The sequence below is a fragment of the Bos taurus genome, chromosome 24 (assembly GCF_002263795.3).
Source record: "Bos taurus isolate L1 Dominette 01449 registration number 42190680 breed Hereford chromosome 24, ARS-UCD2.0, whole genome shotgun sequence".
NCBI lineage: Eukaryota > Metazoa > Chordata > Mammalia > Artiodactyla > Bovidae > Bos > Bos taurus.
In genome coordinates, this window is record NC_037351.1 from 49495912 (window position 1) to 49518320 (window position 22409).

Consider the following 22409-nt stretch of genomic DNA (forward strand, 5'->3'; position numbering starts at 1 on the left):
GGAAAAGAAGTTCAGAAAAGTCAAGGACGTTTAAGGATGAATAAGTAACTTCACTAACTTAAGATACCACAGGGCGGCTTTCATGTGATCCTGTCAGAGCAGTCTCTCCAGGAGTGTTGCTAGCTCAGCACTCAGCTGGCTCCAAGCTTTGCTGCATTTATTATTACAAAGCCATCACGACAGCATGAGAAAATGTGCATAAAATTTAAAATGGCAACAGGCTCTTAAAATTTTTTCATAGCACTTAAGACCCTTTAAATTCTCCACCTTAGTCAGAGTTAGCAGTAGGCTCTGCACTTTAAAAGGTTTGAAGAAATTGTAAAGGATTTAAAGGAGAGTATAAAAATGGGACAAAAAAGAAAATAATACCTATACTACAATTCAGGAGCAAAGGGTATATATGTATTTATTTAAAATTCACAAGGTAGTCATTTCACAGGAATCATTCTTACACATCAGCATATTTTGTCCTAGCAAATGGTTTGCAAAAGCAACTTGTATTTATCCTACATAAGGTTCAAGTACAGGAGGATGGCATGAACCGTCCCAGCCTTTCCTCTGAGCACTGTGTAGGAAGAAACAAAACCAAAACCCTAGCTGGCAAACAGACACAGACACACACACGCACACAACATTTTTTTGACAGAATTGATGGACTCGAGAATTGACTGCTAAGGATGACTCAGAATCTCACTGTATGTGTCTCCAGAGACTATCTGACCAACTTCCACTGCCTTTTTCCTACTGCCTTAAACCCCAAGTGTGATTTGGCTCATATTCTTTGACCTTTGGCCTGAACTGTCTTCTTGTATACAGTGCCAATTTATAAGCAGTTAGAGCTCTCCCTCTAATGTGTCTCAGATATCTAAAAGCAAAAAAAAGACTGTCTAAGAAATATGCCCTCTGCTTTGTGTAAATTCTCAGCTCTCCATAAAAATAGTGGCATGTCAGAGAACTCAGTGGCTTCTGCCATCAGTCATTTCAGCAGCTGACGATACAACATCCATAGAGGTGACTCTCTGCCTGGTTCTCTCTGACCCAAATCTTTAACAAACCACTGGATTTCCCCCTCTGCCCTTAACAGAACAAGCTTCCATCTGACTGGCACCCTCCCCTGACCTTCAGCCTCTCTTCTCTACTTATACATGATGCTCAAGGTAATTTATTCTTTTCTGCTTTTCCTGCCTCCTTCTCTAATCACTTTCTCCCATTTCTTTTTATCCTTGATTCGGACTGACAGTTACTTCGCCAGCTGAAGAGACAGTTTAAAAGTTTGAAAAAGTATTGTGTTTCCTCAGGGTGCTCCCCACCTGTACTGATGGGAGGAGTGTTCGCCGTTTTTGGACTAATCTTGATGTGACTCATCCTTTAGATGCTGTCAGCTACAGTCACACATGAAGATTAGGCACTCAGCACAGATCACTGAGGGCTCAGCTTAGGAAGCTCATCTTTAGGTAAACATTCACAAACTCTTAAGACAGATTTAAGTAATCATTTCCCTTAATATGCTTGCTTTCAAGAATGTTCCTAAGGGTAAATATTGTCTCTTATATATTGTAAGAGTCAAGATTTAAGAGCTCTTTTTTTTTTTTCCTTAAAACAGTATTTCTTAGGACTTGCCGGGTGGTCCAACGGTTAAGAGTCTGCATTGCAATGCTGGGGATGCAGGTTTGATCCCTGGTCAGGGAACTAAGATCCCACATGCCACAGAGCAACTAAGCCCACAAACCGAAACCAAAGAGTTCATGAGCTGCAAGGAAAGATCTTGAATGACACAACAAAGGTCCTGCAGGCCGCAACAAGACCCAACGAAGCCAAATAAACATTAAAAACAAAACAAAACAACAGTATTTCTTAATTTCATTTATGGGTAGGGTTGACATTTTGCTTACTTTCTAATTCCACTTTGTGTTATAGTTTAGCAACTTGCTAGTGGTAAACTGGGGCTTCCATAGTGGCTCAGATGGTTAAGAATCTACCTACAATGCAGAAGACCCAGGTTTGATCCCAGGGTTGGGAAGGTCCCATGGAGAAGGGAATGACAACCCACTCCAGTATTCTTGCCTGGAGAATCCCATGGACAGAGAAGCCTGGCAGGCTATAGTCCATGGGGTCACAAAGAGTCAGACATGACTGAGTGACTTAACACACACACACACAATGGTCAATGAAATAATACTTAAACAATGTAAAATCCAAGAGGCGAAGATTATTAAAGTTCAGTCTCCTTGTATATATGGTAGGTTATTTACCAAAAGAGAAAACCTAAGAATGTAAGGTCCTCTAGACTATAATGGAAGCAGTATTTTACTAATAAAGAGAAACTAGGTTAACTCTCAACTACCAATTTTTTTATTTGTTTTATCCTCTGCTAAGCTGCTAAGTCGCTTCAGTTGTGTCCGACTCTGTGCAACCCCATATACGGCAGCCCACCAGGCTCCGCCGTCCCTGGGATTCTCCAAGCAAGAACACTGGAGTGGGTTGCCATTTCCTTCTCCAATGCAGGAAAGTGAAAAGTGAAAGGGAAGTTGCTCAGTTGTGTCCGACCCTTAGCGACCCCATGGACTGCAGCCTACCAGGCTCCTCCATCCATGGGACTCTCCAGGCAAGAGTACTGGAGTGGGGTGCCATTGCCTTCTCCATGTTTTATCCTAGGACTTATAAAATTGATTACTATTTTAAAACTCACCTGGATTGTTCGTATAAAAGCCACTGTCACCCGTTCTTCAAATTCATTCAGAGGGGTATAAAGGTTCAAAATTTTGACAATCTGTTGGAATAAAAACAAAAGTTTAGCACAGAGCTAAATGAACCTAAAATCACTTTTGAACCTTAAAGAATTTATGATATTGGCACCAGAGAACACTTCTCTGTGGGCAAGACCCACAATTCAGGTGCAGCTGGACTGACATTGAGGCATCCACGTTTAGTAAATTAGGGTCCCAAAGCTCTGCCTGGGAGATCTGAGCTCTCTTACCGACTCCTTTCTCCTATATATCTGCCCAACCCTCCCCCATGCTCTGTGACTTATGAATTAATGAGGATTTTAGGAAACTGTTGGCCTAAAGTCTTCAGCGCCTTATCTACTAGCCCCTTAAAGGTTTCATTAAAAGAGTTCTGGGTATCTTACCTTTTATAACAAAGGTCTTAACAGCACTTTCCTTATCTCTCACCACCCCCCAAAATCACTTACTAAAGAGCAGGTTTTTCTCCTATCTAAACAGAAGGTACTTCTTTGTGTGGGGGAAGTGGCCTGCCCAGTGGCAGAGCGGTACCAGGTACAGTCTAGGAATAAACTTATGAAAGCAAAATTTTAAGTTTCAAAACTTTCAGTAAACACGTATAGAAGGAAGCAGCTTTTTTAAGAGCTTGGTATTCATCTCTGAGTATCTAATGGAGGTGGTAAGGAAATGTATGTTTACTTGCAATAGTGAATTTGGATTCTGTTGTTCTTTAGGTGCTGGGCAGAGAGAATGTGCATGATTTAATATGGAAAATCCCGATTTCTTCATGCTGGTCTCATTTTGCACCCCCACCCTGTGATGGGCCCATTTCTAAACAGGCACATTCATGATGGAGGGCAAGGTCACCTATGTGACAGGATTTATCTTTTGACAGATGTAGTACTTCTTGAAGGCAAAAGAAGAGGGGGTGGTAGAGGATAAAATAGTTAGATAGCATCACCTAGTCAATGGACATGAACTTGAGCAAACTCTGGGAGACAGTAGAGGACAGAGGAGCCTGGTGTGCTGCAGTCCATATGGTCACAAAGAGTCGGACGTGACTTAGTGACTGAATGGCAACAACAAACTATCTCTGCAACTGAGACCCAGTATAAATGCAACTTCTAGGGGGAAAAGGAAAGAAAATTTAAAGTCAGATGCTTACTGACTTTATTTAAAATAATGTAGGGACTCTCCTGGTGGTCCAGTGACTAAGACTCTACACTCCCAATGCAGGGAGCCTGGGTTCTAGTCTTGGTCAGGAAACTCGTACTTCCCACATGCTGCAAATAGGAGTTGGAACGCCACAACTAAAGATCCCTCGTGTCACCACTTAAAAAATTGAAGATCCTGCATGCTGAAACTAAGGTCTGGTGCAGCTAAATAAAAAAATATAAAAAAATAAAATAAAATAACACATATGAAGTCTAAGTGAAAATACAAATGTAATGGAATTATAGTTGTAAAGGAAACAATTTAACGCCAAAAGACAGATGCTACTCCCAATTTCTGAAAGAAATTTAAATTTTGTGGTGAGAGACATTCCAGAACTCTCTCTTAAGTGTTTAAAAACCTTTGTGCTTAAGCTTGATGCTTTGTGGGTTTGACTACCTGATCTTTCTAAGTAAATAAGAAAGACCAGAGGGTTACTGGCAGACCAAAGTATCTTTGGTTCATGCAGGAACAACCAATAGACTGAACTTTCAGGACTGTATCACCAGGGCAGAAAAAGGCCCAGAGTGCTTTGAAAACAACCTTTGACTTGGAACGGAAGCTGGCCTGGCCCTGAGTCCCTTTGGCTGACAGTGACCGTACCTGCTGGGTGCTGAGGGCGGTGCACAGGGAGCAGATGGCCTCAGCATCCTCGGGGCTTTTCTTCTTTAACTGCAGGAGCTGGGCAGCCTGAATCAGGGGTTCCATGGTCTCAACAGCTCCGCTCTGGTGCAGGTTTCTTCCCCGAAGCCATTCCTCCAGCTGACTAATGTTGTACCTTAGACACAGGAAGAGTGCACCCTGTGATGCCTGTCCTCCTGCTTCACTGGGACGAGCTCACCTCATGGCTTTCTTCTGCAGCCCAGCTACCACTAGTGTTATCACTCTCCTCCTCTTGATTCTCTCATGTGGGCAAGAACGTGACAAGTATGTGGCACTCAGTAACTGTTTGCGGAATGAGTGGGTGCTTAAAACCAAGCCAAGATGAAGTGCCTAAAGTGTCTGTACTAAGTTAATGAAGAAAAGAGGCATTAACTATACTGAGTTAAAACAACTTACATTTAACATTCGCAAACATATTTGTACTCCGGTGAGCCATCATGCCTCTTAAATCATTGATTTTTCTCTCCAACCTAGCCAAATCATATTTACAACCTTTATAAAGTCTGCAAATATTTGAGCTTTGAACTGATTTGTTTACCAAGTTCACCTCCTCGGTGGAGAAGGCAATGGCACCCCACTCCAGTACTCTTGCCTGTCAAATCCCATGGACGGAGGAGCCTGGTAGGCTGCAGTCCATGGGGTCGCTAAGAGTCGGACACGACTGAGCGGCTTCACTTTCACTTTTCACTTTCATGCATTGGAGAAGGCAGTGGCACCCCACTCCAGTGTTCTTGCCTGGAGAATCCCAGGGACGGAGGAGCCTGGTGGGCTGCTGTCTATGGGGTATCACAGAGTCGGACACGACTGATGCGAATTAGCAGCAGCAGCCTCCTCGGTATGTGATGACTTTCATCAACAAATAAAAAAGTGATGGATCTGAGTCACACACTGCCTGTGACAAGGACGGCCACTTGGATTTGGCTGTCATTTTCAGAGACAAATGTCCCCCGTGTGTGAGTGGAGCTGGCGTGTGGGGTGTCCCCTCCCCTGGGGGTGGGCTGAGGTGCGCTCGCCTACCTGAGCTGCATGCCTGTGCTCCAGGAGCAGACGTCCTTCCGCAGAAGCAGGTTGTTGAGCGTCACCGCGTTGATCATGTAGAAGAGCTGTCTGAACACCTGCAGGATGATCTCGGGGTCCAGGCCCTGGTCGCACATAACCGTGTGGAAGGAGTTCATCTGGCGGATGATGGCTTCCAGGCAGTACGAGTTGTCTCCTTCCGGCATGCTGGAGGTGCGCTTCCGGTAGCCCGTGGGCTTCACCCCAGACAGACCCTGAATGCTCTCGTTCTCCAACATGGCCGACACTGAAAGCAAAGCGCGATTAGAGCAACGGATGTTCCCAAATTAGATCAGCTTCGGGGTCACTTGGATCACAGAAGGCTTTGGCCATGATCCTGCCCAGGGCTGACTCTCAGGAACTTAGAGCATTTGGCATGCGATTTCTAATAGGTTGATCTCTACAACCGAGTTAAGTTTTCCACATAGAAATCTTGAGCTAAACCTGTGGACTAAATCTTCGCTTAAATTTATTGGTGATGGGACATAGGTAAAAGGTAAAACCAACTCAATTCTGTACTGGCTTCTGTGCTGAGCGACCAAAATTTGAGAATTGAGCAACGTGGGTGTGGGCCTGGACTCTGAGATCATCCAACAATTGTTCAAACAGCTCTTCTCCATCACTCTCTGACCATGTAAATCTTAGGTGAGTTGGTCTGTCATAGTTAATGCACAGAACTTAATTACATGTCAGGTGCTTTACATTCAGTGTTCCTTTTATTTTTTTTTTTTGTTTGTTTTTTAATGATTTTATTTACGGTTGTGCACGGTCTTCATGCCGCGTGGGCTTTTCTCTAGCTGTGGCTCCTCTTGTTGCGGAGCATGGGATCTGGTGCCCACAGACCTCAGTTCTGCGGCTCCCGGCTCGAGAGCCCTGGCCCAGTGGCTGTGATGCATGGGCTCAGCTGCTCTGCCACGTGTGGCCTTCCCAGACCAGGGGTGGAACTCACGTCCCCTGCTTTGGCAGGGGGGTGATTCTTTACCACTGAGCCACCAGGAAAGCCCTCAGGCGTATTTTAGACTAGTTTTCCACGCTCCTATCTGGTGAGAGAGGCCTGGGAGCCAGGAGTCCTCAGCCACAGTGCTGGCTCTGCCATCAAAAGCTCTGGGGCCTCTAGCAAGCGCCTGCCCCTCCCTCAGTGTCTGACTCTTTGCCCACCAGGTTCCTCTGTCCATGGGATTTCCCAGGCAAGATTACTGGAGTGGGTTGCCATTTCCTTCTCCATCAGTGTTCCTTTTAATCTTCCAACAACCCATTTCCTAGTGAGGGAACTGAAGCATTAAATAATTTGTCCAAGGTTGCCCTACCAGGAAGTGGCAGGGCCAGGCTTTGAACCCAGGTCTGTCCAATTCTAGAACTGATGCAATTAACTATCACCTTGTCTGAGTCATGAAATATCCCCAGTTCTCTCTATGTCTGGTGGGAATAAACTAGCTCCTCCTAAGAAGATTCTCAGAGAAGAAGAAGGATTTGGAATGAATCTTACCCCAAGGGATATATTTCTGGATGGCATGTGGGACCCTGTCCTACTTGGCATTCACTTACAACCAACTTATGCTGTCAGAACTTGGGGAAAACACTGTCCACGTGCTTCAGAACCTCCCCAGCCTTTAAGGAGCACAGTGAGTGATGCACATGTGTGTTACTTTTAACATAAAAAATAACTGCTCTTATTTTTCAATTCTGGTATCATGTCAAGTGCCCAAGTGTCCTGCTTTGGACAGAATGTTCAATAAATATTTATTGCATGAGTGTTTACTACTGTGTTCATTTATATGAACATACTTAATTCTTTCCCTTTTCCATGAATAAAGCATATACATGGGCAAGAGTATTATATCTTGTCACTGTGTATGCATTTACATTTTCTGAATTTATATTTAGTACCTATGGAAATTAGTTTGGGGAAAAAATAATGCAGTACATTACAGAAAAAGGAGATAGAGGGAAAATGATCTATAGTCTCACTACTCAAGCAGCTTTGATGGGCTGGTGTTGAAAGTTTCATGACTCTTTTTGAGTAGACGGCATACACCTCCTTTGTTGCCTTTTCTGGGAAGAGCCTGGGCTTTCTGAGGGCTGTCCTAAGATAGCCAATTCCTTAAACGGAGGGAGTGCTTACCCTCACATCAGACTCCACAATGAGCACTGGAGATCTCCAGTGCCAGCTTACCTATCATAGGCTGCAAGAGGCCCTCGGCGATTTTAATGAGCTGCTGGTAGATCTGAATGGAAAGATCGCTCAGCACCTGGCGGTATTCAGTGAGGTCAAAGTTCTTAAGACAGTGCTCATTCTGCTTTGCAGTGTTCTGAGTCATGAAGCCCTGCAGAGGGAGACGGGTGCTGTGCTGAGTGCCAGGCACAGGAAGACCTCCAGGCCTCCAGTCACTTCCGAGGTATCCTACTGTGGGGAGACCGCTCAGGTTCTGTCTGCTCAGGTGAGGTCCTCTAAGACCCTGTCAGTTCTTCCAGTTCTCAAGGATGGCTCTTAAATTTGAAGGCAGAGTCAAAACTTAGCATGACAGAGGACTCGGAAAACTGCTTAGTCAAAAGTCTGTGATCATTTGGTCCAAATCCCTGAAGTCTCCCTGAGGCAGCAAAGTGCAGGTTGGCAGCAGGTCCCAGAAAAGAGGGATCCATGCTTCCTGCATCTTAACCCAGTTCTTGTCCCAATATGCCAGGTTACCCTAAAATATTAGGACTATACACAAGTCCCTGAAGAAGTACCTGGCTCGGAGTGTATGTTTTTACAATAAGAAATTTTATGTAGAGCCTATCATTGAGTATCAGAATTAATGGATGAACCAAGATGATTCCACAGTTATAGCACCATGTCTTCTGAGCTTTCCCTGTTAACTAGATGAAGTAATATTCAAGTTGAGAAAGCTGCTAATATCAGAAGAACTCATGTGAACAATATCTCTGTATTCAGGCCAAAAGCAATCAAGAGCAGCCGAAAAGTCAATGATTTCAAAAGGGTGACTGTCTCTAGCAATACCTCTCATACTATGTCAGGTCACAAAGCAATTCTTAAAGAAAACAAAAGCAGGCAGAAGAGGGGATAACAAGATAATTGTTGTCTAAGCTATGCAGATCTGGTTACACTGTGATTCAAGACTTGTCCCTGGGAATATAAGCACAGGAAAGAGTAGCCCAACGTGACAGAATTCTTGGTCCTCCTGAGCCCTATATAATGTTCCCTGCAGAGTACAGACAGCATTAGGTCAAGTGGTGACTTTCAGGGAGATAACCTTAAATACAGTTTTCTGCTTAAAGTAAAAGCTTGTGTATAATGTTAGGGTTAGGGAATAGAGAATATCTGGTTTGAAATGAGCCCCATTTCTTCCAATAATAAACACACTATTTCTTTAACATTAACCCACTCCCTTTCATAATAACAACAGGTGATGAAATGAAGTTCAGATTCTAGGATAGATATGGGAGTCAAGTCCCATTCCGAGGGTGGTGAGACTGCCTGGCACGGCATGTTCTTCTATTATCCCAGAGAGAACAGTCTGTGAAAACTTATTCTGGCACAAAAGATGGAACAAAGCTTTTTGTTGCACCTCACTGAGTTACCCTGTGGGGAGTGTAGGGACTGAGACTGTGAAAGGAAAGGGAGGAAGCAAGCTGAGAAGGCCTGCAGGGCGTTAGGTGTGAGCGGCATCTGGGCACAAGTTGGAAGTCTCATCAGAGAAATGGAGGTGAGACTGAGCTGTATGTTACTAGGTCACTGGGCTGAAGGCAAAGCATGGGAGAAGGTTTTTCAAGGATCAACAGTGGGAATGGTGAGTTCTAGAAAAAGCTGGACCCTAGAGCTCCAGAGCAGAACATTAATAAGTGATGGGATGAGTCGGGGCCTCAGATGAAGGGACTGAATTTGATGAGAAGCACGAAGCTGGGTTTCAGGGTCAGTTTGCACATCTGCAGTTCAGTTACACCCCGCCTCTTCTCTTAGACCATCTGTCTTGGAACAGACAAACTAACGGGTTGGCTTCGGAGACAGCCTGATCCGCCAGACCACTGAGCTTTCTGCCACGTTCCCAGAAATGGGGCCCTTCTAGGGCTGCTTCAGAAAATTAAGTTCACGGGGTTTTCAGGGAGATTCCTGGGGAGCTCTCAGATGATGGACAGGTTATGCAAACATTTCCCCACAAATCTTCTCATTCATTCCAGGGGCCCTCAGGGTCATGGAGGCCTGCCTTATTCCTGGTTCAGTGAACAGAGTCAGAGGTCCCAGAGACCACACACCCTCTCCTCAGGGCACACGAAACAGCTCAGGACGACATGTGGACAAAACAGAGATGGCTTCAGGACCGACAGCTCTCCGCCCTGCCCCTGTTCTGACCTGGGGTCTGAGGTGCTCTGAGGTGGAACACGCTTTGCTGCACCAAGGAAACGAGGACCTAACTGCTGAAGAACACAGGGCACCTTGGTGGCATCCGTGCCCTCCAGGGGCCTGGGCTCATCTCACACTCACCTCGTCCCCGCTGTACTGCTTCAAGCAGTGCAGGAGGCGGCAGGTGTTGGACAACCAGAACGACGTCATCTCAAAGTCCTCATTGTGCTTCTGTGAAAAGAAGAAGATGTGCCTGGGTATGAAGAGGTAGTTCCCATCTGTCCTGACGCATCCACCTTGCCTTCTCTCACCCAGGAGGCCCCAGCCAGGCCTGGCGACAAGCAGACCCTTACTATTCACGGGCACACGGAAGAAAGCCCTCCCCGCGAGGCTGCCTTCCTGCTCCTCTAGCCCCAGAGAGGACGCACGACCTTGCCTGGAGGCCCCTGATCAGTGGTGCACATCCAGCGGGGAGTGGCTGGGGTCTAGGGCCACTTGGGAGTCACACTGGAGAAAACTGGGGTGCAACCGGGCTGTATAGTACTAGGTCACTGGGCTGAAGGCAGAGCATGGGAGGACCAACCATGAAAGGGTGAGTTCTAGATAAAGCTGGACCCCAAGGTCCGGAGCAAACAGGAAGTCTTCCTACAACGAAGCCAAGGGAGACAGATGAGCCTGACTCCAGCAGGCCTGGGCTCTGCCCTGACCACTGGGCAAGATGGCCTGGCAGGTTCTTAACTGTCTGGAGTCCAGCACGGGGGTGCTGGGGAGCACGCAGCAAAACATCCTGGGGGTCCTGTTTGTCCAGAGATCAGGCGGCATTTCCCTCCAGAGCTGGAGATTCTGAGGAACTTGAACTGAGGTGACAGTGAGCTGCTGTGTTCATCCAGCTCCCCACGAGACCAGCACCTGGGGCCTGGACACTGACCTTGAGGACCTTCTTGATGCCGTTGATGGTGGAGGTCAGCAGGGAGTGCACCTTGAGGTCGTCGTTCACGTAGTCCGCGTGCCGGAGGCACATGTAGAGGATGTAGGCTGGGAGGCAGGGCACCGCGCCCGCCAGCACCTGCGGTTTCAACTCTGCCAACAACAGACAGCAACGATTAGCTCAACAGCAGACGCTGCTCGATGCTCAGGGTTGTAAGAATCCTGGCCCGCCATACAAACAGTCTCCCCAGGTTCCTGAAGCTCCTCGGGGTGGGGGTGGGGGGCTGGCAGAGGAGTAGGAGAGAAGATGCCCTGGATACACACACATTCCTTTGGACCCTGTCTACCAGTATTTCAGAAACGCGTTAAAAAACAACAAACAAATTCCTAATTGTTTAAAATAGGCTTGTCACACCTTGTCCTTACAACACAGAGGAAGAGAATCCCCAGGGGCAGGGGGTGGGGTGGGGGGCTCCCTGCCCAAGTTTACACACAGGCCACAGTCCTTGCCAAGAAGGGGCCCACGGCCAGAGACTGGCTGAAGGCAGGAACAGGCTCCCTGATCAGGGGACCGGGGCAAGGACCCCCTAGGCTTCTGCACCAGCACTTCCTGCTGTGGACACAGTGGGCTCATCAGCAGCAAGAAGGCAAGGCCTGGTCCCAAAGACAGAGCCCGCAGGCCAGGGGCTGGGTGAGCCAGAGCAACCTCTAGCCCATCTGGTCTTCCGTTCAGCAACCTCATGGCGGCAGCTGCCCACACTTTGCCAGAAGCGGCAGCTCAAGCAGGCCCTGACTGGCTCCAGCCACCGCCTCGCTGCTTGACAGCCATTTCACCAACCTCCCTCGTGGCCAGCGCTAACCGGGGTGTGGTCAGGAGAAGCTGCTGCCCCACCTTCCCCTTGCCTCCTGGGCTGTGTGCCCCGGCAGGACCAGAAGGGACTGGTGAGCCTCCCCGTGAACCACAGACTCCTGCTTGGCCTCTTGGCCCTTTCCTGCCAAAGCCCTCGGAAGACCAGGGAGAAGCTGTCAGACTGCTTGCCATTCCAGAGGAGGTTCAGGGAGGCACAGACCAGGCTGAGAGCAAGGGGTGCTGGAAGGGCCCAGAGGAGGAGGAGGAGGAGGAAAGAACCAGGGACCGGCAAGGTGGAAAGGCAAGCACGAGGCCCAGGCACAAGGCCCCGGGCCTCAGATCCCAAGCACGCTGACTGCGGCCCCAGCCCTCACCCCATATCCCTGTTACCTCCACCCCCAACCTCCACCTCATCCAGGTCCCACGAGCCCCTCAAAGCAATGAGGGAGGCCACCTCCCCTCCACCAGCAGGTGGGCCGGGGGAAGGAAGGGGCAACATCCTCAGATCTTCCACCAGGGAGTCCGGGTCGGGGCTCGGCATGGGCTGCCAGCATCTCCAGGGGGTACTTGACCTCAAATGTACACCTACAGGCCATAATACTCTGATGCCTGGTTAACGTTTGGGCATCTCATAGGCTTAACAGATGACTGCAGACTGGCCCTTGACTCTAATTAGAAAACCAATAACATTTTTCCAGAAAAAAAAAAAATGTGCCTTTTTTTTAAGACCCAGACTTCTAAACCTTTTGGCTTTGAGCCTGACCCCTATGCAGACTGCAAATAGCTTCTCCTGCCTTGGAATTTTCCACTGTGATTTGGGATCCTGCAGCAGCTAAATGGCAGCGTCTTGGGGGTGGGGACCATGGCTCTACTTTTCGTCATCATCCACAGAACAGCCAGCGCTGGGCACCTGAGCTGCCGTCAGTGAAATCCTCCCCCAGTTCATGTGGGAAGTCGTTTAGAGGGAAGGTGGCCAAGTGCTCTGTGGAGGCCTGGAGCCACCTGAGCGATGAGCGTGGGGAGCTGCCCGTCAGCTGGCACAGCAGCCAGTGTTACTCCCTCCACCCTGTTTTACTCTGATGCTGTGAGCCCTGAGTTTCATTCATCGGAGATTAAAGGTTCTTTCCTAACGGCATTTGAACAAGACACAGCCTGTTTAAGGTGAACTTACGTCACATTTAGTTGTCAGGCAATTGTAGGGGTGGTAGGGGAAATTAACCTTTATAAAAACAGCAAAATACTCAGCTACTAAAAACACCCCAAACGAAGAGCTGAACCAAAACCTGTGCCGGGCTGAAATCACGCTCCGTTCTTCCGTCTCTTTTGAGTTCCTCACACTCGAACAATTCAACACAGCACTTTGACCTCTGTCATATTTCAAGTCTTACAGACGGGAGAACTCAGGCACCAGAGAAGGGAGCTAGCAGCTCGGGGGCCAGAGAACCAGGCCTCCAAAGACCCCTTGGTTCTGGCCCAGGCTCTCCCTGCTGGCCCTGCAGGCGGCTGCTGATGTGGGCTGGGCGCAGAGCAGGATGTCAGGCTGTTGAAGCCAGGTGGGGGTGTGAGACCAGAGGGGTCAGAGCTGGTACAACTGGCAAACCAGGCCCAGGGTGGCGAGGAAAGCAGCTCCCAAGAGCCCTGTAGGTGCCCCCCCAGACACACTCTGGGGGCAGCCCACACACTAACCTCAGCATCAGCCTCACCTGGGAGCTCGTCAGAAACGCAGCAGCTCGAGGGGGCGGGTGAAAGTGGGTGGGGGTGTCGGTGGGGTGTGGGTTGTGCAGGAGGCGGAAGGGAGGCGGGGCTGACCTGTCACCAGATTCCGAATGAGCAGGGCCTCGTCCTCCTTGTGGTACTCCAGCATGCCTTGGAAGTCCTTCTCCTTCCGCTGCACGGTGACCTGCCTGTTGAGCTCGTGCCGCTTCCTCTCGCTCTGGGCCAAGGCTTGGGCAGCTGAGCAGGGCAGAGGGACGGAGCATGAACTGAGAGATCTCCAGCTCAGGCCTGGGAGCCAGGCATCCTGGGTGGGCAGGATTTGGGCCAGGGTCTGGGCCCCAGGGTTCTGGGTTCGCTGGGCTCCCACACTCCATACATGGTCTACCCTGCAGTCTGGGTCACACGTGTGACAAGGAGACCTGAGCACTGGGCGCCGGATCCACTCAGGAGAGGGGCCGGGAAACACCCAGAATGGCAGAGGGCGGGCTGTGGACCAGAGAGAACTTAGGAAGGATGCAGGCGCAGGATGTACAACCATTCTGCTGGGGGCTGCTTCTCCCCCTTCCCCCAGAGATGAGAAGGGGGGAGGGGAGGAGGGAAGAGAAGGGAAGAGGGAGGGTGAAGGGAAGGAGGAGGAAGGGAGAGAAGAAAAAATCTGAGTGACCGGGAGATTGAGAAGTCTAGGAACAGAAAAGAAAAATCCAAAGACGGGGAGGGGCACGTGGGGTATGAGGGGCGACAGCTCAAGGCTAAACAGGACACGGTCCTGCCTTCCTAGAGCCTCATCTAAGAGCAGCAGGTGGACGTCAGCGGGTGATTAACAAACTGACCCCTGTGATGGGAACGTGCCTGGCAGGCACGTGGTGTTAGGAGTGAAAGAGGGGACTGGAGCCTGAGCACGTGACTCCTGAGCTCAGGAGGAAGGAGTGGGAGAGGGGGGTTGCATCCCAGATGGTGAGGGGACCGAGGAGGGTTCCCAGGAAGGCGGGATGTGCAAAGAGGGATGGAGAGTGATATGATCAGACCTACAGCAGGGAGTCAGAGAAAGGATATTCTGGGGGTTTCTGGAAGATCCACTGAAGTCTCTGCCTTACCTCTCTGGGCCAGATGCCAGGTGGGACGTTTACCCAGGGAACTGGCCTCTCTCCCTGACTACTAGAGCACGGAGGGGGGCCCCCGTGGTTTCTGGCTTCATGTTACAGAGCGATCTTTCGAACCAGAAAGTTTTGCATTCCAGCTTTTAGCCCTTCCAAGACAGGTCCATGAGGCAATGTCCCCTTTCCACACAGCTTGGAGTCAGCACACGAACACCTGCTCAGTTTGTGTTTGTGGGTGAAGATACCAGCAAAATGAGACTGGGCGAGCTCCTAGGGTCTGCGTGAGTCCGTCACGTGTCTGTGCTGGGCAGGGGCAGCAGCAGGTGGAGCAAGTGACGTGTGGTGGTGGGGCGGGGGGGCGGGTGGGCAGGCAGGCCCCTCCCTGAGGGGGGCTGAGCACACCTGTGCCTCAGAACACACACACACCTACTCACACCGCACTCACACCCTACCTTCCAGGTCCTGGACCTTCTTCATGTAAATCTTCAGTTGCTTTTTGAGCTTCCTCTCGTTCTTCTCCAGCTTCTCAACTAACTCTTTAAGGTCCTAAAAGCAGAAGGAAGCAGTGTGATTCAGTTCAGTTCAGTTCAGTCGCTCAGTCGTGTCCGACTCTTTGTGACCCTGTGAATCGCAGCACGCCAGGCCTCCCTGTCCATCACCAACTCCCAGAGTTCACTAAGACTCACGTCCATCGAGTCAGTGATGCCATCCAGCCATCTCATCCTCTGTCATCCCCTTCTCCTCCTGCCCCCAATTCCTCCCAGCATCAGAGTCTTTTCCAATGAGTCAACTCTTCGCATGAGGTGGCCAAAGTACTGGAGTTTCAGCTTTAGCATCATTCCTTCCAAAGAAATCCCAGGGCTGATCTCCTTCAGAATGGACTGGTTGGATCTCCTTGCAGTCCAAGGGACTCTCAAGAGTCTTCTCCAACACCACAGTGCAAAAGCATCAATTCTTTGGCGCTCAGCTTTCTTCACAGTCCAACTCTAACATCCATACATGACCACTGGATAAACCACAGCCTTGACTAGACAAACCTTTGTTGGCAAAGTAATATCTCTGCTTTTCTATATGCTATCTAGGTTGGTCATAACTTTTCTTCCAAGGAGTAAGTGTCTTTTAATTTCATGGCTGCAGTCACCATCTGCAGTGATTTTGGAGCCCCCAAAAACAAAGTCTGACACTGTTTCCACTGTTTCCCCATCTATTTCCCATGAAGTGATGGGACCAGATGCCATGATCTTCATTTTCTGAATGCTGAGATTTTAGCCAACTTTTTCACTCTCCTCTTTCACCTTCATCAAGAGGCTTTTTAGTTCTTCTTCACTTTCTGCCATAGGGTGGTGTCATCTGCATATCTGAGGTTATTGATATTTCTCCCAGCAATCTTGATTCCAGCTTGTGCCTCTTCCAGCCCAGCATTTCCCATGATGTACTCTGCATATAAGTTAAATAAACAGGGTGACAATATACAGCCTTGACGTACTCCTTTTCCTATTTGGAACCAGTCTGTTATTCCATGTCCAGTTCTAACTGTTGCTTCCTGACCTGCATACAAATTTCTCAAGAGGCAGGTCAGGTGGTCTGGTATTCCCATCTCTTTAAGAATTTTCCACAGTTTATTGTGATCCACACAGTCAAAGGCTTTGGCATAGTCAAGAAAGCAGAAATAGATGTTTTTCTGGAACTCTCTTGCTTTTTCGATGATCCAGTGGATGTTGGCAATTTGATCTCTGGTTCCTCTGCCTTTTCTAAAACCAGCTTGAACAGCTGGAATTTCATAGTTCACGTATTGCTGAAGCCTGGCTTGGAGAATTTTGAGCATTACTTTACTAGCGTGTGAGATGAGTGCAACTGTGCGGTAGTTTGAGCATTCCTTGGCATTGCCTTTCTTTGGGATTGGAATGAAAACTGACCTTTTCCAGTCCTGTGGCCACTGCTGAGTTTTCCAAACTTGCTGGCATATTGAGTGCAGCACTTTCACAGCATAATCTTTAAGGATTTGAAATAGCTCAACTGGATTCCATCACCTCTGCTAGCTTTGTTCGTAGTGATGCTTCCTAAGGCCCACTTGACTTCACATTCCAGGATGTCTGGCTCTAGGTGAGTGATCACACCATCGTGATTATTTGGGTCGTGAAGATCTTTTTTGTACAGTTCTTCTGTGTATTCTTGCCACTTCTTCTTAATATCTTCTGCTTTTGTTAGGTCCATACCATTTCTGTCCTTTATCGAGCCCATCTTTGTATGAAATGTTCCCTTGGTATCTCTAACATTCTTGAAGAGATGTCTAGTCTTTCCCATTCTGTTGTTTTCCTCTATTTCTTTGCATTGATCGCTGAGGAAGGCTTTCGGGTCAAGGCTTGTTGACTGTATAGAGCTTCTCCATCTTTGGCTGCAAAGAATATAATCAGTCTGATTTCGGTGTTGACCATCTGGTGATGTCCATGTGTAGAGTCTTCTCTTGTGTTGTTGGAAGAGGGTGTTTGTTATGACCAGTGCATTTTCTTGGCAAAACTCTATTAGTCTTTGCCCTGCTTCATTCCATAATCCAAGGCCAAATTTGCCTGTTACTCCAGGTGTTTCTTGACTTCCTACTTTTGCATTCCAGTCCCCTATAATGAAAAGGACATCTTTTTTGGGTGTTAGTTCTAAAAGGTCTTGTAGGTCTTCATAGAACAGTTCAACTTCAGCTTCTTCAGCGTTACTGGTTTGGGCATAGACTTGGATTACTGTAATATTGAATGGTTTGCCTTGGAAACGAACAGAGATCATTCTGTTGTTTTTGAGATTGCATCCAAGTACTGCATTTCAGCAGTGTGATTAGAACACATCTAATCCCACCCTGGAGGGAGGGGCGGAGGGGGGTGGGGTGGTGGTCCTGGCACCCGGCGAATCAGGCCGCCAATGAGGAGGCCAGGCTCCCGCTCCAGTAGGAGCTCCCTCACCTCCCACCCCCGCTGCTTCCCAGTCTGGACCCACAAAGCAGGGGATGGGTCAGAGCGTTCTCTCAGTTTAGATGGCAGTCTCCTCCCTGCTCAGGCTGCCTGGCGCCCTGCCTGAGCCTCAGTCCTCTAGGCCTCGCCTCCTCTGGTTGTCACGGCAACACCCAGGAGACCCTCAGCCTCCAGGGCCCCAGGTGGTTGGGCGGTGCCCTGGGGAAGGAACAGACGGGTGAAGGCACGTGACTGCCTTGGAGAGGCGTCTGCTGGACAAGCCCAAAGGCCAGCAAGGCTACCTGGGGCCCAGAAGCCAAACAGGCCCTTGGCTGGGGCCCCTCAGGGGCTGCCAGACTCCCAGCAGCCACGGCCCCAGCACCTGGCACCGCATTAATGTCACCCCGTCCCCGCAGGAGCTCCGTGACCACTACGGACTCTGTGACACAACAGCGACGCGACTGTGGAGCCTCGGAAGACATCCGGGCTCCTCCCTCTTCCTCCTCCTCTCTGCCCATCGGCAGGGGCGACATCCCTTTCATGCCTCCTGCCTCATTTCAAGCCTCCCCCACAACCCTTTTTCTGTAGTATTTGTTATTCCCATGTAGAACTGGGTTTCTGGAAACAACATCTTATTTCTCCTCCTCTTCTTTTTTTCCATCTTGCTTCCCCCACCCGCCTGAGATCTCTGAGAACAGAGACTCATTTCTCTGGCCTTTGCCCAGGCTCATTCGATGACTGTCTGCCAGGAGGGCCACCGACCACTCTCCCCACTGCCCCTCCGAGCAAGAGTGGGGAGTCCGCCCACCACTCAATCTGCCCAGAGCTGCCCTGGTCCACAGAAGGTGGAAGAAGTGACCCTGGGCCAGTTCTGGAACTAGATCTTAAGAGGCCTCCACCTCATCCTCTTGGAAGTCAGTTGCCATGGAAACAGCAGAGAGCAGACCCCGGGAGGGAAACTGAGGCCTCAGACCTGGGACTGGGGGTGCCTTGCATCCTCTGGCCCCCTCCAACCACAGTGGAGCAGAGATGAGCCGCCCTCACTGGGCCCTGCCAGAATTCCTGACCTGCATGACCTGGAAGCTCTTCCAGAAGGGCTGCTAAATTTTCAGGAGGCTAGTTACATGTTAACAGACAAACAAAACAGCTCTGCATTCTTGCTGGCGGGAGAGTTCTAGACTCTCTGTTCCTGCCATAGGGCCAAAGACATGAACGTTGTCTGTCTGGTGAAAGGCCACCACTGGTCCCCTTTGCTTTGAGAGCGTGACCTCCCAGGGCCGGGCCCTGCGTGGCGCGGGGACTCACCAGGTTCTCGTTGGTGAGCCGAGACATCTCCTGCTGGATGCCGAACTCCACCTGGGCCTCTGGGGAGAGCAGCAGGGTCTGGCAGAAGGTCTGCTGCTGTCTGTCCATCTCCTCCTTCAGGGCCTCCAGCTGGGCCTTGAGATTGTCCACCTCCTCCTCGTGCTCGCGGCTCTGGGCCTGCAGCTGTGCCTCCAGCAACCTGCACCCAGAGGAAGGAGGACAGACGACAACAGGGCTGGAGTCTGCGCCCCCAGACAGGGGCCACAGAGCGACACGCGACGGGGAGCAGCCGAGCAGGGACACAGCAGCAGCAGCAATTGCATGAGACCCATGGGGGATGGACACGGGGCGGGGGGCGGGAAGCGGGCCCTCGGGGCTGGGCAGGCAAGCAGGCCAGCCTTCCTCTTGCAGGACGGGGATCAAGGTCCAACACAGCACCCCTGACCTCAGGCCTATCTCGCCACCACTCTCATCCCCTCATCCTTCGCTCTTGAGCACAGTCTGGTGGTCTGGGGTTGAGGGACTGTCTCCATGTCAAGAGATCAGCAGAAATACATTTCTTAGAGCATCTTTCCAGTAAAAGCGTCAATATCTGCCCCGAAGTTCACAAGAATCTCCTTGCTAAGACAAAACTCTGGTAGACAGAACTAACTGTATTACTTGCATATCTCCCCTTTAGAAGGTTCTCTGCAAGTTTGAGAAAGGCAAAGTATTAGATCTCTTTTTTTATTCTTTTTATTTACCTAACCACTATGACCAACTCCTCCCCTACCCCACCCCCCCACCCCGCCACTTCATCTCTGGCCTTTTATACACATTCTTTCACAGTCCAAACAGAAGCTAAGACTAATTGCAAATGATCAGGGGGAGGTTTAAGATCCACCGCTGTCATGACAAGTGGCAGAAACACCTAGAGAAGATCTGGGGAAGGTTGGGGAGAAGTTTTGGGAAACAGTCGGAGCAATTCTGGGAGACCCCCATTTCATCTGCAAGGCCAGGAATTAAGGAAGGCTCTGAAGCAGCGTCCTCATTAAGAGGTTAATTACTGATTTTGTGACTATGGTGCTATCTTCCGGGGCTCAATGATTTAAAGAAACTTTCATCAAACACCTCCTGACTGGGGTCGTCCTCTTCCTGGGATGCAGATAAAGATGCTGACTGGAAGTACCATGTGGTTCTGTATTTCTGCTGTCAGTCTGGGAGGTGCTAACGGCCCCAAGGCGGGAGGGAGCAAGAGAAAGGGGAACGTCTCCACTGTAAAGTCCCAGGTGGATGGAGCCGCACGTCCGGTCAGCTCCATAGCAGCATCGGGGGTGATGCTAGGCTCTGGGGGCCAGCTCAGCAAAGTGACATGAATGGATGACGGGGGGACGACCGAGTCACTCACTCATCACCAAAGGAAATCAATAATGAGGGTTTTGTGGAAAATAACTTGGCAACTAAGCCAGCACTTTTAGGGGACGCACGATATTTAGATAACATTCGATCTTGGTTTACGATAAACTGAAAGTAATCACCAGCAAGCTATAAATTTAATGAGAGAAATAGACTGGAACGCTCAGGTTCTAGGAACTCTACCCAAACGATCAGTTCCCACTTTGTGCTGTGAGTGAGCTTACGGCCAGGGTTCTGTGCAAGGTCTGAGAACCTCTGCCCCAGCCCCAGGCTGGCCACCTCATCTGGCAGGTGAGACCACTAAAGCCAAGACAGGTCTGAGGCCACGTCCCAGGGCAGGTCGGGCAGGTGTCCTGATGTGTCATCGGGCTGTGCCTTTTTCACTCGATTAATAAATTCATTACATATCAAAGCACATCCAATTTCCGCTCCCAACCCAAAATAAAGCAAACGTCTAGATGGGGCAGGAATTTGATCTTACTCCAAAATAGCCGTTATAATACAAGTAACAGCTAGTATTTATTCCGTGCTTCCTCCACGCCAGGTGTGTGTAGAGTGCTTCACCTGCATTTATTCCTGACAACAACCTGAGAAGGAAGGTCTGATTTTGATCCACATTCTACCAGTGAGAAAATGGAGCCAGACGTCACGTGGCTCACAGGTGGGGCCAAGTTTGAACCCATAGCCAGGAGACATGTGGCCGCGAGAGCCAGCCGACCTGAACTTTCTTTTGTCAATAAGAAAGACTCTTCGTGCTGCTCCAGGACCTCTGTGATGTCCTTGGCAGGCAGAACTCGGAAGATGGTGCTCGAGGCCCTAGGTTCCTGGCTCAGCCCTGGCTCAGCATCAGGCCAAGGATGCTGGCATGGCCCTCACCCCACCTTGCTGAGCCTGTTTTCTCTTCTGGGGAACAAGCCTGAGGACCTCCGCCCCCTCTACTGTTGGCAGTCTCAGATGTGTGACGCTGTGCTAAAGCCCTGAGCGGCCGGCCACGCGCTGGCAGCAGACTCGGGACATGATGGTCAGGCTGTGCTCCTCCTGTTGCTGCTCTGCTGCTAAGTCACGTCTGCCTCTTTGTGAACCCGTGCTCTACAGCACCTCCTGTCCTCCCTGTCCCTATTTCCTGGAGTTTGCCCAAATTCATGTCCATTGAGGCGGTGATGCCATCCAACCATCTCATCCTCTGCTACCCTCTTCTCCTCCTGCCTTTAATCTTTCCCAGCATCAGGGCCTTTTCCCATGAGTCGGCTCTTCACGTCAGGTGGCCAAAATATTGGAGCTTCAGCATCAGGCCTTCCAATGAATATTCAGGACTGATTTCTTAAAGGATTGACTGGTTTGATCTCCCTGCTGCCCAAGGGACTCTCAAGAGTCTTTTCCAACACCACAGTTCAAAAGCATCAATTCTTCAGCGCTCAGCTTTCTTTATAGTCCAACTCTCACATCTATACATGACTACTGGAAAAACCATAGCTTTGACTAACACAGACCTTTGTTGGCAAAGTGATGTCTTTGCTTATTTAATTATGCTGTCTAGGTTTGTCTGGGAGAAGGCAATGGCACCCCACTCCAGTACTGTTGCCCAGAAAATCCCATGGATGGAGGAGCCTGGTAGGCTGCAGTCCATGGGGTCGCTAGGAGTCAGACACGACTGAGTGACTTCACTTTCACTTTCCACTTTCATGCATTGGAGAAGGAAATGGCAACCCACTCCAGTATTCTTGCCTGGAGAATCCCATGGACGGAGAAGCCTGGTAGGCTGCAGTCCATGGGGTCGCACAGAGTCGGACACGACTGAAGTGACTTAGCAGCAGCAGCAGGTTTGTCTAATCTCCTGTGCTAGGCTGCTCCCCCAGGGCTGATGGCTGAACAGCCAGATTCAGACTCTGGTAGCAAATGGAACCAGGTCCACATTCCGGACCTTCCGTGCAGGCAGCAAGTTCCTCACTCCCTACAAGCCCCAGTGTCCTCACCCCAAAGGCATGAGGCCAGACACGCTGACACCGCAGCACACTGGGGCCGGGCCGCTCAGCCCGGGTGAGCTCCAAGCAGTTACCACGATGGGGACTATCACGTGTGCTGGAGGGCAGGCTGCCTGGAGCTTGGCCAGCAGCACAGATGTAGCCAGGGCTCTGGGCTGATATGCACGCAGGATGGTCAAAATGGAGCACAGAAGTAGCACAGACTCAG

General features: G+C 49.8%; 1 protein-coding gene and 1 long non-coding RNA gene across 6 annotated transcripts in view; one reads left to right on the plus strand and one right to left on the minus strand.

Annotated features, from left to right (window-relative positions):
- Positions 1-22409, minus strand: part of MYO5B (myosin VB) — a 334939-nt gene that overhangs the window by 5841 nt on the left and 306689 nt on the right. For all 5 annotated transcript variants that reach the window (XM_059881086.1, XM_002697821.6, XM_059881087.1 and 2 more), the window contains 9 exons: positions 18825-19023; positions 15036-15129; positions 13580-13723; positions 10922-11073; positions 10135-10224; positions 7828-7978; positions 5616-5901; positions 4539-4713; positions 2690-2770 (listed from right to left, as the gene is read on the minus strand). In XM_059881086.1, the coding sequence (XP_059737069.1) occupies positions 2690-2770; positions 4539-4713; positions 5616-5901; positions 7828-7978; positions 10135-10224; positions 10922-11073; positions 13580-13723; positions 15036-15129; positions 18825-19023 (1372 nt within the window). The remainder of the gene's footprint in view (positions 1-2689; positions 2771-4538; positions 4714-5615; positions 5902-7827; positions 7979-10134; positions 10225-10921; positions 11074-13579; positions 13724-15035; positions 15130-18824; positions 19024-22409) is intronic.
- LOC132343786 (uncharacterized) lies at positions 5872-12916 on the plus strand. Its single transcript, XR_009492745.1, has 3 exons — positions 5872-6299; positions 7960-8092; positions 9831-12916. It is a non-coding gene; the product is annotated as an uncharacterized lncRNA (long non-coding RNA).